Source organism: Bufo bufo, chromosome 3 (genome assembly GCF_905171765.1).
Source record: "Bufo bufo chromosome 3, aBufBuf1.1, whole genome shotgun sequence".
NCBI lineage: Eukaryota > Metazoa > Chordata > Amphibia > Anura > Bufonidae > Bufo > Bufo bufo.
Window position 1 is genome coordinate 638,971,350 of NC_053391.1, and position 15,129 is coordinate 638,986,478.

The 15,129-nt window shown below is 46.9% G+C and overlaps 1 protein-coding gene across 1 annotated transcript in view; it reads left to right on the forward strand.

Moving 5' to 3' along the window:
- The first annotated feature begins 1,571 nt into the window (after positions 1–1,571).
- Positions 1,572–15,129, forward strand: part of MTMR6 (myotubularin related protein 6) — a 92,458-nt gene continuing 78,900 nt past the window's right edge. Inside the window, exon 1 of the mRNA XM_040426192.1 lies at positions 1,572–1,698. Within this exon, the coding sequence (XP_040282126.1) occupies positions 1,675–1,698 (24 nt within the window). The 5' untranslated portion in view covers positions 1,572–1,674. The remainder of the gene's footprint in view (positions 1,699–15,129) is intronic.

The window sequence follows — 15,129 nt, forward strand, 5'->3', positions numbered from 1 at the left end:
GCTGCTGACTTCCTTCACGCTAGGTCTACACGACGACATTTGTTGCGCGACGGTTTTTATAATGATAGTCTATAGTGTGGCAGTGCGACATGCAACATGCTGCAACAGCAACGCGACAGTCGCAAAAAAATCCATTCAAAATGTCGCAGTTGCAGTATGTCGCAGTGCGACACCATAGACTATCATTATAAAAATCGTCGCGCGACATCAATGTCGTCGTGTAGACCTAGCCTTAATAACTGTCACAGATTCTAGCAGTAGATAAAACTGATGGCAGTTGATGATTGAAACTGAGCATGTGCGCAGTGGCGTACACACAATCCATGGGGCCCCGGTGCAAAACTAATCCATGGGGCACGTGACATGTTGCGACTGCGACGCGACAGTCGCAGAAAAATCCATCTTGCGACACCATATACTATCATTCTTAAAATTGTCGAGACAAAATGTCGCGCGACACATGTCGTCGTGTAGCCCTAGCATTAAAGGGGCAGGGCGCTGTGGGGGTCACTGTTAAAGAGGAGTTCACTGTGGATGTTACAGTTAAGGGGGCAGGCCGCTGTGGAGGTCGCTGTTAAAGGGGCAGACACTGTAGAGGTCACAGTTAAGGGGGCAGGGGCCACTATTAAAGGGGCAACTGCTGTGGAGGTCTCTGTTAAGGCAGCAGGGTACTGTGAGGTCGCTGTTAAAGGGGTTGTCCAAGTTATATTTATTGATGACCTACCCTCAGGATCGGTAATCAATATCAGATTGGTGGGGGTCTGACACCCGGCACTCCCGCCGATCAGCTGTTTGAAGAGAATATAACTTGAACAACCCCTTTAAGGGAGTGGGGTACTGTGGAGGTCACTGTTAAGGGGGCAAACCCCTGAGGAGGTCACTGTCAAGGGAGTGGGGTCCAATTTTAAAGTGGCGGGGCACTGTGTGAGGGGGTCAGTGTTAAGGGGTGGCGGACTGTGGAGTTCACTTTTAAAGGGAAATAGATGAAATATACCCATGCTTGCTGCCACCTTCTGGTGAACCAGGTAAATTACATGAACAAGAACAGTTACAGGAACTAGGAAATGCACATTTTAAAGGACCTGAAATAAATGCATAAGATGACATTGTATTAGCCCATAGGAGACGGTAGCGGGGTGCAGAAGTGGTAATGGCACTCCGGGACACCATTTTTCAGCACGGACCAGCTTGCAGCACGCACCATTCATGTCTTCTAAATCAGAGACTCATTCATTCTAATGAATGGGTCTGAAAGAAAAGGACATCTAGATACGTCCATTTTTTGCAGACGGAGATGGTAACGGCGGTCTGGACCCGGCAGGGCTATAATGCACACGTCTATATTCCCAGTATAAAGAGCCCTGAAATATGTTCATAGGAATAAAATAATTTCATAATAGATTATTTCACTGAAATATGTGTAATTGTGGATATCATGGTAGATATCAAACCCCAGATTATCTTTCAGGCAGTGAGACTATTGAGTGCAATATGAAATGTTGGCCACACGGTGACGCTGTGGTACACACAGGGCGCACGGCGCCGCCGCAGCCCGGACTGCTGGGTGTCATTCCGAGGTGCAGTGATCATAGCAGGAAGTGTGTGCGGCTCCCGCAGCAGGAAGCGGGGAGACTGCGAGCTGACACCGGGTGCATCCCATAGAAGAGCCCGGAGATGGAGCACATCCGGACCACCAAGGTACTGTGATGGATGCTGGGAGTTGTTGTGCAGTGTCACAGCGGGAGCGCTGCATTCACCACTATTCATGGATCTGGCTGCAGCCAATGCCAGGGCAGCACCCACCCGAGTGCCAGCCTTGGTTACTAAGTGTCATGTGCCAGGCTCAATGTACATCCTATAGATATAGGGGGGAGATTTATCAAAACTGGCTTAGTCGCCCTTAGTAACCAATCAGATTCCACCTTTCATTTTTCAGAGCCCCTTTGGAAAATGAAAGGTGAAAGCTGATTGGTTGCTATGGGCAACTAAGCTAGTTCTACTTTACACCAGTTTTGATAAACCTCCCCCGAGGTCTTTTCAGGGTAAACAATGGACCTAGTAATGTCCTCCACCCCTTTAGGCCTCATTCGCATTTCCGTGTCCGCTTGACATCCGTGAAAAAAATCAGTTTGTGTTTCATCTGTGTTTGGTACGCGTGTCTGATTTTCGCCCTCCGTGTGTCTGAAAATTAACTTCCAGAGCCTCTACTATCAGTGGTCAGCGAAAAACAGAGCAAACACGGGCGCCATCTGCGTGTCTGTCTTTTTTTCACGTCCCCATAGACCGCGCATGTCCACCCCATGGTCAAGTAAAAGAAATACTGATGTGTGAACAAACACATTAAAATCAATGGGTACGCGTGCTGTCAGCGGGAGGTGCAGCCATCACACCTCGGAGATGTGAACAAGGCCTTAGGGTTACCGTTCTGGTCCGGCTGATTGGCCCTGTGTATGGTCTTATGAGCCATGCTGTACCTTTAAGGGTCCGTTCACACGTCTGTATTGTATTGCAGATCCGGCCGGCACCCCCATAGAGCTGCCTATTCTTGTTTCAGGAGCCACGGACCGGAAGATTGGGGCCATGCTCCGGAAATGCGGATGCGGACAACACACCGTGTGCTGTCCGCCTCTCTTCCGGCCCCATAGAGAATGAACGGGTCCGGATTCGTTCCGCACCAATTCTACGGACGTGTGAATGGACCCTGAGGCCGTGTTCATACACTGGGGGTGGCAGGCCATAGCCCATTCTCGCTCCCAGAATGATGAATATTCATTATTGCCACTGATTCCAGGGTGAAAAGCTGTGATTTGCTTCCGTGGCGCCACAACGGGGGGTAATGACGGACCTGCTGGCCAATCTGTGATAGAAAGGCCTTAAATCCAAGCTGAATTTGCCTACAGTAAGGCACGGAGATTGTATGTTCCTTCACATGCTCCAGAAACATACGGGGGGGTTATCAAACTGGTGTAAAGTAGACCTGGCTTAGTTGCCCATAGCAACCAATCAGATTCCACCTTTTGAAGCTGTGCAAAATGACAGGAGCAATCTGATTGGTTGCTATGGGCAACTAAGCCAGGTCTACTTTACAACAGTTTGCTAAATCCCCCCCCACTGGTGCTCCCACCACAGACATGTATGTATCTTAGAGTCCCAAGGAAGCAATCGCAGGTTACATGCCAAAAAATGTCTCCAGGTCTGAGGACCTCCTGGGACTGGCTTGGTGAAGTGACTGCTGTATCCGTGCGTCTCTCTCTCCATTCACTTCTATGGGAGGTACAGAACAGCAGAGCCGCCTCGTCATCCACTCGGATTTCACCTGCTCATTATGGGGTATCAAGTGCAGAATGATGGGGAAATTATAATTTTAGCAAAAGGCGGAAAACGTGCCAAAATGTGAAATAACTGAAAGGGTCTGAAGAATTCTGGATGATTTGCTAGTAGCTTGCAGTAAAGGTACAGATGGGTGTTACCAGTTGTGGGTGTGTCCCTGCACCGTCTGACACTGGCAGCACTGATTGTGCAGAGTCAGACACACCCACTACTGGTAACACCCAGCAGTACCCTTACTGCAGACTTCTAGCAGGAATAATAGAGGAATGGCACAACATAGAGACATAAGAATAGATGCTCCAGAATTGTTATTACATGGGGGGATTCAAGTAGATACTAAAGCAGACACGTCAGGAGAGGGGACGGGTCCTCTTTAAACTTTGGAAACTGACCCGTGTTGAGGATTTTATGTCACTGCCAGTTCTGCGTCGGACCTTCCTGAGCTCTGACGTCTCAGTGGCGATGGTCTAGGAGGGTCCTCATGTAGCAGAGCTGCTGTTAGCTGCCCCTCTGATGAGTAAATCCATGAAGTGTCTCCACAGGCTCCGGTTCTCAGGGCAATGGACGGGGTTCCAGTTCCCCACAGCACCATCAGAGGGGAGCCTACATTTTAGAATCCCTCCTTAGGTCGTTGTCAGCCAGTGCCCGTATTGCGGCTCTCAAATAGCGGGTCCACAATATGTGGGCACCGTCCGTGTGCACCCTACATCACAGATGTGGAACCCACTCACTTGAATGGGTCCGCAATCCGGAAGGTCCTCATGTAATAACAGTTCTGGCGGATCTATTCTTATGACGCCTCTAAGATGTGCCATTCCTTTATTATTCCTGATGGAATTTATGAATGAATTACTGGCAGTTTGCAATCAAGGTGTTACCAGTTGGGGGGAGGGGGTCCCTATGCAGCACTGATTGGATGTTGTCAGACTGTGCAGGAACACATCTCCAACTGGTAACACCCATCTGGACCTTCATTGCAAACTGCTAGCAATTCATTCATAACTTCTAGCAGGAATAATAAAGGAAAGGCACAACAGAGAGACATAAGAATAGAAGCTCCAGAATTGTTATTATGTGGGGAATGCAAGTAGTTACTAAAACAGAGGTTACCGGTCTACTTGACAGTTTTACAGTCATCAATATCAGACCGGTGGCGGTCCGACACCTGACACCCCTACGATTAGTTGTTTTTGGTAGCTACCAGCGCCAGAAACACAACAGTACTTGAATTGGAGGTGAGCTGCAGTACTATGCCGTAGAAGGCTTCTGACTCCGCTCACTGTGTTATTACCAGCTGACTGTGGGGATGCCTAGTGTCGGCTAGGTCATCGCCGATCACGGACATTTAACCCCTCAGATGCTGTGGTCAATAAGACCACGACATCTGATGCGTATTTCCCAGGGAGCTCTGCACTTCCGGTGTCCAAACGGTTCCCCTACGTCAAGATCAAGGGAGCCGTTTGGTTGTTATGGTGACAGTTTTGGGCCTTCTGAAGGATCTGAAGCCTTCCACAGTGATGTTCTTATGGAGGCCCATCTGTCGCAGGGCTCTATAGGAACATTAGGCCGAATGCACACGGCAGTGTTCCGCGCTCCTGCTCTGAACAGGAATCCAGCCCGGCATACCACGGACCGCTCTCGGCCACGGAACACGGCCGTGTGCATTCGGCCTTAGTATGTTAAGGAGGACCTTTCAATCGCAGAGCTCACAGCCTGGGAGAAGGTGAGGTTTTTTTCTCCCAGGCTGTGAGCTCTGCGCTGCGATTGAACAGCGCTACAGCCAGGGAGAAGGAACGCCCCGGAGAAACAGGGCAGACTCCTCCCTGGTGAACCGATAGTAGCAATTACCATACAGCGCAGGAGAAGGTAATGGGGCCACAGCGGGTGAACGGAGCGGCGCCCAGGGATGATAGTAAGTGCAGTGAGATCCCTGGGCGCCGCTCTCCATGTCCATATACAATGTTCGGACTCATGAAAGGTCATCTTTAAGGTCTGAAAAATGAAAAAAGTAAAAAAAAAAAAAATTTAAATAAAAAAATATAAACATTCAAATCACTCTTTCCTCATATTAAAAAAATAAAAAATAAAGCTCATTGTAGTCATCGCATCCCAAATGCCCATACTATTAATATATAAATGTAAGAACGCTATAATTGGGGGAGGGGGAATGGCATTTGTTTCCGCCCCCTCGCCCAGTGAGACTTTTGAGGCTGTTGCTCTCAGGAGCTTGATAATCGCGCAGGCCGCAGATGAGATTTCTGGCGGCCGACAGGAAGAAGAACGGGGCATGTCTTGAAGGTAGAAGATAACGCGGCGAGGGGGCGGAACCGTTTGCCGCGGCTGTGGGAGGTTATTTCAGGATCAGGAGGTGTGCGGGCTGGGCACTGCAGGGGGGGCGTCACTGGGCTCCAGAGAGGAAAAAAAACGCCCCTCTGGGCACCTTGGAGCTTCATTAGCATATCAGAAAAAGAGCTTTTTTATCAAAATGACAAAACGAAATAAAGTAAGAAGAAGACTGCAGGAAATAAGGTACTTTAGTGAACATGGCGATGGTGACAGCTTAAAATGGTAAAAGCAGGTGACAGATTCCCTCTAAGTATTAGAAAAACCCATATAAATGTGGTATCGCCGTAATGGTACTGACTTGGAGAATGAAGAGCACAAGTCACGTTTTACCACATAGGGAACGCCGTAAAAAGGAAACCCATAAAACTATGATGGAATTGTGTAATTTTTCCAATTCCGCTCCATTTTGTATTTCTTTTCAGCTTTCCACTACATCATATGCAATATTAAATGGTGCCATTATAAAGTACAACTTCTCCCACAACAAACAAGCCCTCATAAGGCTAAGGGCTCATGCACACAAACGTATTTCCGTGGATCCGCAAAACACATACGGATGTGTGAATGGACCCTTATTCAGATGCGCAAAAACAGCAAGCTCTAGAATCAGAAGTTTCTTCCCTATTACAAAAACAGGTTATTATAAAGGTTCCAAAAGCCGAGAGGGGTCAGGGGGTTTACTCCTCCTTACTCCAAGTAGGAGGTTCAGAGCTATCTTCAATCTAAAAGAACTAAATCGTCTGGTCATTTACAAAAAGTTCAAAATGGAGTCTATAAAGTCGGCAGTGAACCTCCTTTTTCAAGATTATTACATGGTAACAGTCGATCTGGCGGATGCCTATTATCATGTTCCCATCCACAGAGAGAGTCAACAATTCCTCAGGTTCGCTGTCTACATAGAAGGAAAGCTAAATCACTTCCAGTATCAGGACTTGCCCTTCGGCCTCTCCAGTGCTCCACCTCTTTTTACAAAAATTATGGCCGACGTAGGTTTCCTCCATCTAAAGGGAATAATTGTTGTCTCTTATCTGGACGATCTTCTAATCGCTGCAGATACCTATTCTCATCTTCAGGATCACCTCAAAATAGTGGAGGAAACTCTGACTTCCTTAGGGTGGTTCATCAATCAAGAGAAGTCAAAGCTAGTTCCATGTCAGCAAAAACAATTTTTGGGTGTACTTCTGGACACCCATTGTCTATCTTCCTTTTTACCGCAGGAAAAGCTAACAAGCCTGATAGCTCAAGTGACAATCTTTTGTTCGGGCAGAACAGCATCTATAAGAGACGTCATGCGCTTACTGGGACTCAATACGTTTATGATTGGTGTCTAAGTATCGGTAGACCCTCTCATAAATAATCCTCAGTAGTCTCAAAATGTTTATAGGTTGTACTGAGTATGCCTTATTGTATTTAAATTAAGATTTAACTTTTAATTTCATATATATAAAATAAGTGAGACTGTGGAATCTAGTGAATTCCTGCCTGGTTAGGAAAAGAAGGATAGGTACTCTATTGGTAGGGTAGGGCCTGCTGGGGAGACTGAAGGGAATATTTGCTACATGTAGAAAGTGGGTCTGGGTGGACCAGTGAACTTTCCCTGTATGCTAACCCTACTTGGCCTAGTCTGGTCAATGAAATAGCCTCACTGGCTGTAGTCGGAGCACTCGTCCTGAAAAGGACGACCCCCAGCCTCATGAACCTCGCGCCTAGCGTAAATGTCCCTATGCTCTTACCTCCCTAATTGGTGTGATCTGTGTCCTCCTCCGACGCGTTTCACCAGGTAAGCACCTGGCTCTTCAGGGAGAGAAAAGGAAAAAATTCGGGCGCCTGGAGCAGTGGCTGTGCGCCTATTAGGATCAAGCGGCAGTGGCAATGTGGTAATGTAGTTCAGTCTTTTTATCTGCGTCTCGCTCCACCCCTAATCTAGTTGACCAATCGGTCAGGTTGTGGGCTGCGCGTTGTATAGTCGCCCTCCCTCCCAGTTACCTGTCAGATCGTGGCGGGGATACATACAGCTCGGTGCCGCTTACTTGCTTCGGCGGTCTCGCTGCTCTCCGCTGCTAGACGGAAGTGACATGGTGCTGGGGAGTGGCTAGTTGTCATGGGGATCTCACGCCGCGTCCCCGGCCGGCTCCCTGTGTTGCAAAATGCTGGTTCGCGCTGACTAAGTGTCATCTTGGGCTAAATGAAATTGAGAAGAGGTCATTAGTAATGATGCATACAGACATTATATCGTCCCTAGTTGATCTCAATCTAGTGTTATATTTCAGGACATTGTACTGTCTCCATTGGCATATTCTCCAGGGTAAATAAACCCTTGCATAGGAGAACATGTCGGAAGTGGATGGGTATATGTCAGACTACCATACAGGTGTCTATTCTAGATCATCAGAAATATATATTGTCTTTATATATTACTGGACAGTGGTGAATGTGGAGGTATATGGAGTTCATATGTGTGTGCACATACACGCGTACATGCATGTGGCAGGTGCCCAGGCACAGATACACGCATATATTCCATACATCATAGGAATGGTTTATAGGAAAGGTATTCGTTTAGACCGTTTGGAGTAACTGATTTCATTTTATATATCCACCTCGTTTCTGCCCTCAAGATCATTTTGTCCCAGTCTCCTCCCCTCCTGGGCTTGGGCACCTGTTGGATGCCTATGAATTTGAGGCAGTCAGAGTTTCCGCCATGACAGAGGTTGATATGACGTGCCACTGACGTATCTTTGTTGTTTTCAATGTCATTGTGGTGTTCTCTAATCCGTCGCCTGAACTCTCTTTTTGTTTTCCCTACATAGTCAAGGGGGCAGGAGCACTGTGCCAGGTATACTACACCCGTGGTTAGACAGTTCACATAGTCACGTATGACATACTCTCTGCCTGTACGTGAGCATGTGAAGGTCTTGGTCTTGAGCACCTGGCTACATGCCCTACATCTCCCACATTTGTAGGTACCCAGGGGTTTCCTTGACAGCCAGTTGCCAGGGTTGGTGGGAGGCTGGTAGTGGCTGTTGACTAGTCTGTCCTTGAGACTTCTTCCCTTTCTATAGGTGATCATAGGGTATGGCCCTATCATGTCCTCCAGATCTGGGTCCGTCCTAAGGATATCCCAGTGCTTAGAGAGTATCCTCCTGACCTCCTGATGAGCGTCATCAAAGGTCCCTATGATACGAGTCATTTTTGAGGGTATGATAGGTTCCAGTCTGCTTTTCTTGGGTATGAGGAGCATGTCTCTATTCTCCGCGCATGCTGCCTCATAAGCTACCCTGAGTACTCCGTCTGGGTATCCTCTTTCCCTAAATCTATACCGTAGGTCCTTAGCTGCACTTTTAAATTTGCTCATGGTGAAGCAATTACGCCTCAGTCTTAGGTACTGGCCTTTAGGTATGCCCTTACGTAAAGCATAGGGATGGGAGCTCTCCCAGCGAAGTAGACTGTTAGTAGCTGTCTCTTTGCGATAGACAGAGGTAACTATGTTATTGTTTTGGCCTCGCTCAATGAGTACATCTAAGAATGGTAGAGAATCGTGACTAGATTCAGATGTAAACCTTAGGCCTAAGGCATTATCATTAATTATCTCCATAAACTCCGCAAAAGAGTCTTCAGTCCCTCTCCACAGTACAAAGACATTGTCAATGAACCTCAGCCATAGAACTATTGTGTCTTGCCACTTCTCCATTTTCTCTGAGCCAATGACATTGGCCTCCCACCAGCCCAGGAGCAGATTAGCGTAAGAAGGCGCACAGGAACTTCCCATCGCCGTGCCGCTGAGCTGGTGGTAGTGGCGGTTGTCAAAGACAAAACAGTTCTTAGTGAGGCTGAAGTTCAGAAGTTCCAGTACAAATTGGTTGTGTCTGGATCGTCTTTTATCTCTCATGGATAGATAGCTTTCCACTGCCTTGAGGCCTAGCTCGTGTTTGATCGAGCTATATAGAGCCTCAACGTCAATGGACACAAACATGGTTTCGTTATCTATACATACACCACTCAGTCTCAGCAATAGGTCAGAGGTATCTCTTATATATGATGGCAGTGTTTCCACAAACGGTCTTAGGATTTTGTCCACATAAATGCCTATATTTTGCCCTAGGCTCCCTACCCCTGACACTATTGGACGCCCTTTAAGGGGTATAGTGCCCTTATGGATCTTGGGTGTGGAGTAGAAAGTGGCTGTGACCGGATATGTTGGAAGAAGGAAATCTAGTTCTGTCTGGTCAATTAGTTTTTCTCTCAGTCCCAGGTTTAATATCTCTCTCAGTTCTGAGAGAGAGAGTGGTCCAGGATCCTGTGATAGGATTTCATATGTTCCCCTATCCTGCAGGATGTCTAGACACATATTTTTGTATGCGCTTTGATCCATAATGACTAGATTTCCCCCTTTATCTGCCGGTTTCATTATTATATTGCGATCTTTTTCTAGACTGATTAGGGCTTGATATTCTTCATTGTTCATGTTTGATGCCCCCCTGGTGCTGTTTATTAGTTCAAGGTCCCTTGATACTAATTTGTAGAATATGGACACACTAGAGTCTGGTAGAGGTGGTGGCATCTGAGTACTTTTTAGTTTTAACTCAGTGAATGGACCCTCTGCTCTATCTTTATCTCCTTCTTCCATAAGTTCTACAAGGGTGCGTGTAGCTTCCAGCTCCCGGGGTTTCATATTAAGCTCTTCCAGTGTATTACGGTCTTGTAGGCAGAAATGTTTGTGCCAAAGTAGTTTACGTGTGAATAGAGCTAAGTCTTTGCTCCATTCAAACGTGTCATGTTTTACTGTGGGAACAAATGACAGGCCTTTGCTTAGGAGGGATATGTCACTGGAGGACATGTTATAGGATGAAAGATTGATTTGCGTCTTGTTTAATGTATTCACTGGGGGTCCCCCTACACTTTGTTTCTTAGTTGATAAGGCATCTGTGTGGGGGCCTGGGCCAAAAAAGTAGAGGATGATGCAGCTGAAGATGAGTGGGCAGGTATAGGTCCTGTAGTGTTGCATGTTTGATAGCTTTCCCCGTAGGTATTCCTAGCTATTCTGGGTCTCCCCCTGCCCCCTCTCCCTCTGTATCTCTGTCCTCTGCCTCCTCTTGTTCTACCTTGTTCACTTTCAGATCCCTCTGCTTCTGAGGAGGAAATCTCACTAGGTGTTTCTTTTTGTTGGGTTTTGCTCAGGAAAAGGTAAGCTCTGTTTTCTTTAAACTCTGTTGAGTCTCGTACGTATTGTTGGTGCTTACGTTCTCTAAAGGTAAAGTGAAACCTCTCAATAGTGTTTTGCAGAGTTTCCTCTTTGATGGCGAATTGGGCCTCGTCTTTAAATCTAAGAGCCTGCTCTCTCAGGTTATCCACCCTTTTCTGCTTGCAGTCAAGGTTCAGTTTTTCTTCCTCGAGAAGCAGGCGCATAAACCTGTGAGAGCTGGCTGTGGCTTCCTCCTCCCACTTTTTGATAAGGCTTGTATTTCTCAATCTATCTGCAGGGGTCAGGTTAATTCTTAGCCCTTTTGGAACAATGTTTTCTTTAAGGTAGTGGTCCAGAGATTGTATTTCCCACCATGATACAATTAGGTCTTTGTATGCTCCTGTTAGATCTTTGAACACGTTTTTAATGTTGGTAGTCGAGTGAGTCTGAATGTAGTCAGTGTCTGAAAACACGCTTTTAGCCTCTGTGGCCCACGCTTCCAGGTTTGGACTTGCAGACAGGAAGCCTGCCATTAGCGTTATATGGGTATTGTAAATATTCAATACGTTTATGATTGGTGTCTAAGTATCGGTAGACCCTCTCATAAATAATCCTCAGTAGTCTCAAAATGTTTATAGGTTGTACTGAGTATGCCTTATTGTATTTAAATTAAGATTTAACTTTTAATTTCATATATATAAAATAAGTGAGACTGTGGAATCTAGTGAATTCCTGCCTAGGAGTCCCCTGCCTACTGGGACTCCTAACATCAACAATATCCTCGGTGAGTTGGGCCCAGGCCCACACCAGGATCCTACAGTCTTTCATCCTGGGACGCAGAGTTCCTTAGGAAAGGGAATAAAGATTCCAAATCAGATAGAGAAATCCCTAGGTTGGTGGATGGTGGAGAAACATCTAAAAGCTGGGGTACAGTGGCGACCAAGGGATATAATTACAGTCACCACCGACGCCAGCAGCAACGGCTGGGGAGCTCATACTCAGCATCAGTAACACACGGGAGATGGAGCACGCAGATGTCTTCAGCCTCGTCAAATCTGAGAGAATTGGCAGCGGTCTTCCAAGCCTTCTTAGACTTGAAACCAGCTATCCAACACCACCACGTCAAGGTGTTGTCCGACAATGCAACAACAGTGGCGTATCTAAACCGGCAGCGGGGAACAAGGAGCAAATCCTTGGCGGCCATCTCAAGAAATATATTTATATGGGGAGAGGACAACCTAAAGTCTATTTCAGCAGTTCACTTAAGAGGAGAAGAAAACGTCTTAGCGGACTTTCTCAGCAGGCATTCTCTCAGAGAGGGGGGATGGTCGTTAAATCAGAGGATTTTCCATCAGATCACAGAAAAGTGTGGACTTCTGGTATTAGATCTGATCGCATCGAGACAGAACAGGAAGATTTCTACTCCATCTGCCCCAAGGAGAAGAAAAATCACGTGGATGCCCTCTCACTAACATGGCCCAGGGGACTTCTCTACGCCTTTCCACCATTCTCCCTGATTGCAAAGACCCTGATGAAAATACGAGAAGAAGGGGCACAAGTTAGGGATTGACCGATATTGATTTTTTAGGGCCGATACCGATAATTTGTGAACTTTCAGGCCGATAGCCGATAATTTATACCGATATTCTTGGAATTTTCATTTTTGAGAGAAAAAAAAAATTCCTACACAAATCTGCTGAAAATTAATATGTTTATTGTTAATGTGTTTTTTTTTTTGTAAATCTTTTTCATTTATACTTAATATTTTTGTGGGGTTTTTTTTACTAACTTTTAGCCCCCTTAGGGACTAGAACCCTTGTCCCATTCACCCTGATAGATCTCTATCAGGGTGAATAGGACATCACACTGTCCTTGCTGCTCTGTGCTTTGTGCACACAGCAGCATGGAGCTGAACATGGCAGCCAGGGCTTCAATAGCGTCCTGGCTGCCATGGTAACCGATCGGAGCCCCAATATATTGGGGCTCCGATTGGAGGAGGAGGGGATCCTGTGGCCACTGCCACCAATGATTACTGGGGGGGGGCGCACTGCGCCACCAATGTTTTTGCTATTGACTATTGGGATGGGGGTGGGGGGCGCACTGCGCCACCAATGATTAATACTGGGGGGCGCACTGCGCCACCAATGTTTTTACTATTGGGATGGGGGTGGGGGGCGCACTGCGCTACCAATGATTAATATGGGGGGGCGCACTGCGCCACCAATGAAGATAAGTCTCTCATTCATATACAGGAGGCGGGAGCTGGCTGCAGAATCACGTAGCCGGCTCCCGACCTCTATGAGCGGCAGCTGCGATCCGCGGCACCTGAGGGGTTAACTACCGCGGACCGCAGCTACCGCTCATAGAGGTCGGGAGCCGGCTATGTGATTCTGCAGCCAGCTCCCGCCTCCTGTATATGAATTAATGAAAGACTCATCTTCATTGGTGGAGCGGTGGCCACAGCCCCTCCCCTCCTCTTATCTTCTCTCCTCTCATTGGCGGCAGCAGCAGCACAGGGGGAGGAGACACTGCTTCCTTCTCCCCTGTGCTGCGGAGGGAACACAGAGAGCGATGACAGCAGCGCGTTCTGTTGTGTTCCCAATACGTTATCGGAATATCGGCAAAATAGATGCCGATACCGATAACTGTCAAAATCCTCAATATCGGCCGATAATATCGGCCAAACCGATAATCGGTCGATCCCTAGCACAAGTGATAATGATTGCTCCTTATTGGCCAAAAAGGTCTTGGTTTCTCTTGCTTCAAAACCTGGGGACAGATAAACCTTGGTTCCTACCCCAAAATCCAGACCTACTACATCAGGGTCCTGCCCTCTATCCCAATGTACAACATCTTCACCTAGCAAAATACATACGGTCGTGTGCATGAGCCCTAAGTGAATAGAAAAATAAAAAAGGTATGGTCCGGGAAGTAGGGAGTAAAAAGCAAAAGAAAAACTTTTTGACCATATAAACTTTTTTGTTCTGACCATATAAACTTCTACCAGTTTGGCTCCGTCTACAACATGGGGCTACCTGCATGGGGCTACATGCACACCTGACTAACTGGTCAGGTGTGCATGACTGCATGGAGATCGCCACGCCTCCAATATATACTGCAAAGAAAAAAGGTGGGTGATTCAGTCAGCACAACCCTGTATTATTGCTATTGCATTTGTGTTTTTGCGTTTGTATCTGTATTTCGCCATAGTGATGTGCACCTGCATACAGGGTTGTGCTGACTGAATCCCCCACATTTTTTCTTTGTAGTATATATTGGAGGCGTGGCGATCTCCTTGGAGTCATTGCACACCTGACCAGTCAATCTGTCCTGGAAGCTGGTTTTAAAGTCAGTATAAAACTGAGTCTGCTTATATAGCACCTACCAGTAGCCATTTGGCTCCAGGAGAAGTATATAGTGGGCTCAGCATGCATGTTGGTACTTGCATCCCTGCATCCAATGAAAGCTGTAATGGCACCGGACGGGGTTAAAAGCAGAGTGTGCTTGGCTTGCATGCTGTACCTGCACTCCCTGGACTTTGTGTGGCTGTCATGGCCCATAACAGGTAGGAACTAGTGTTAGGGACCACTCCATAGAGGCGACCTTGACGTGGTGAGTGGCTTATTACGCTTTGGCCAAAATGTACACCAATGCCTCATTCAACATCCAGCTCTATGCAGGGCAGAGTGCTGGTTGCAGAGTGCTATTGCATTTGTGTTTTTGCGTTTGTATATGTATTTCGCCATAGCGATGTGCACCTGCATACAGGGTTGTGCTGATTGAATCCCCCACATTACTTCTGGAACTTCCTTAGAAGTTAATGGAGAGCGCACAGCGCAAGCGCTGCCCCCTCTCCATTCACCTCTATGGCACTCCCATAGAAGTAAATGAAGGGTGTGCCCTCATTCACTTTGGGGGTCCAGTTATAGAGGTAGGTGAAGGTCCTACCTATCTGACATTGGTTGGATATCCTATGTGTGAGATGGGACAACCCCTTTAATATCAGCCAGCAGAATTAAAGGGGTTGTCTCATTTGAGTAAGTGGCATTTGTCATGTAGAGAAAGTTAATACAAGACTCTTACTAATATACTGTTATTATCCATATTGCATCCATCAGTGGTCGTGTTGCACACTATGAAAAAAAAAAAAACACCAGCCTCTCTGGTGGCCAGGACCATAGGAGTGCACATAGTCCAGCGCTTTTTCCTATAGTGTGCAAGCACGGCCACTGCTGCTGGATTGCAGGGTGGTGGTAAACATGGCAACGAGC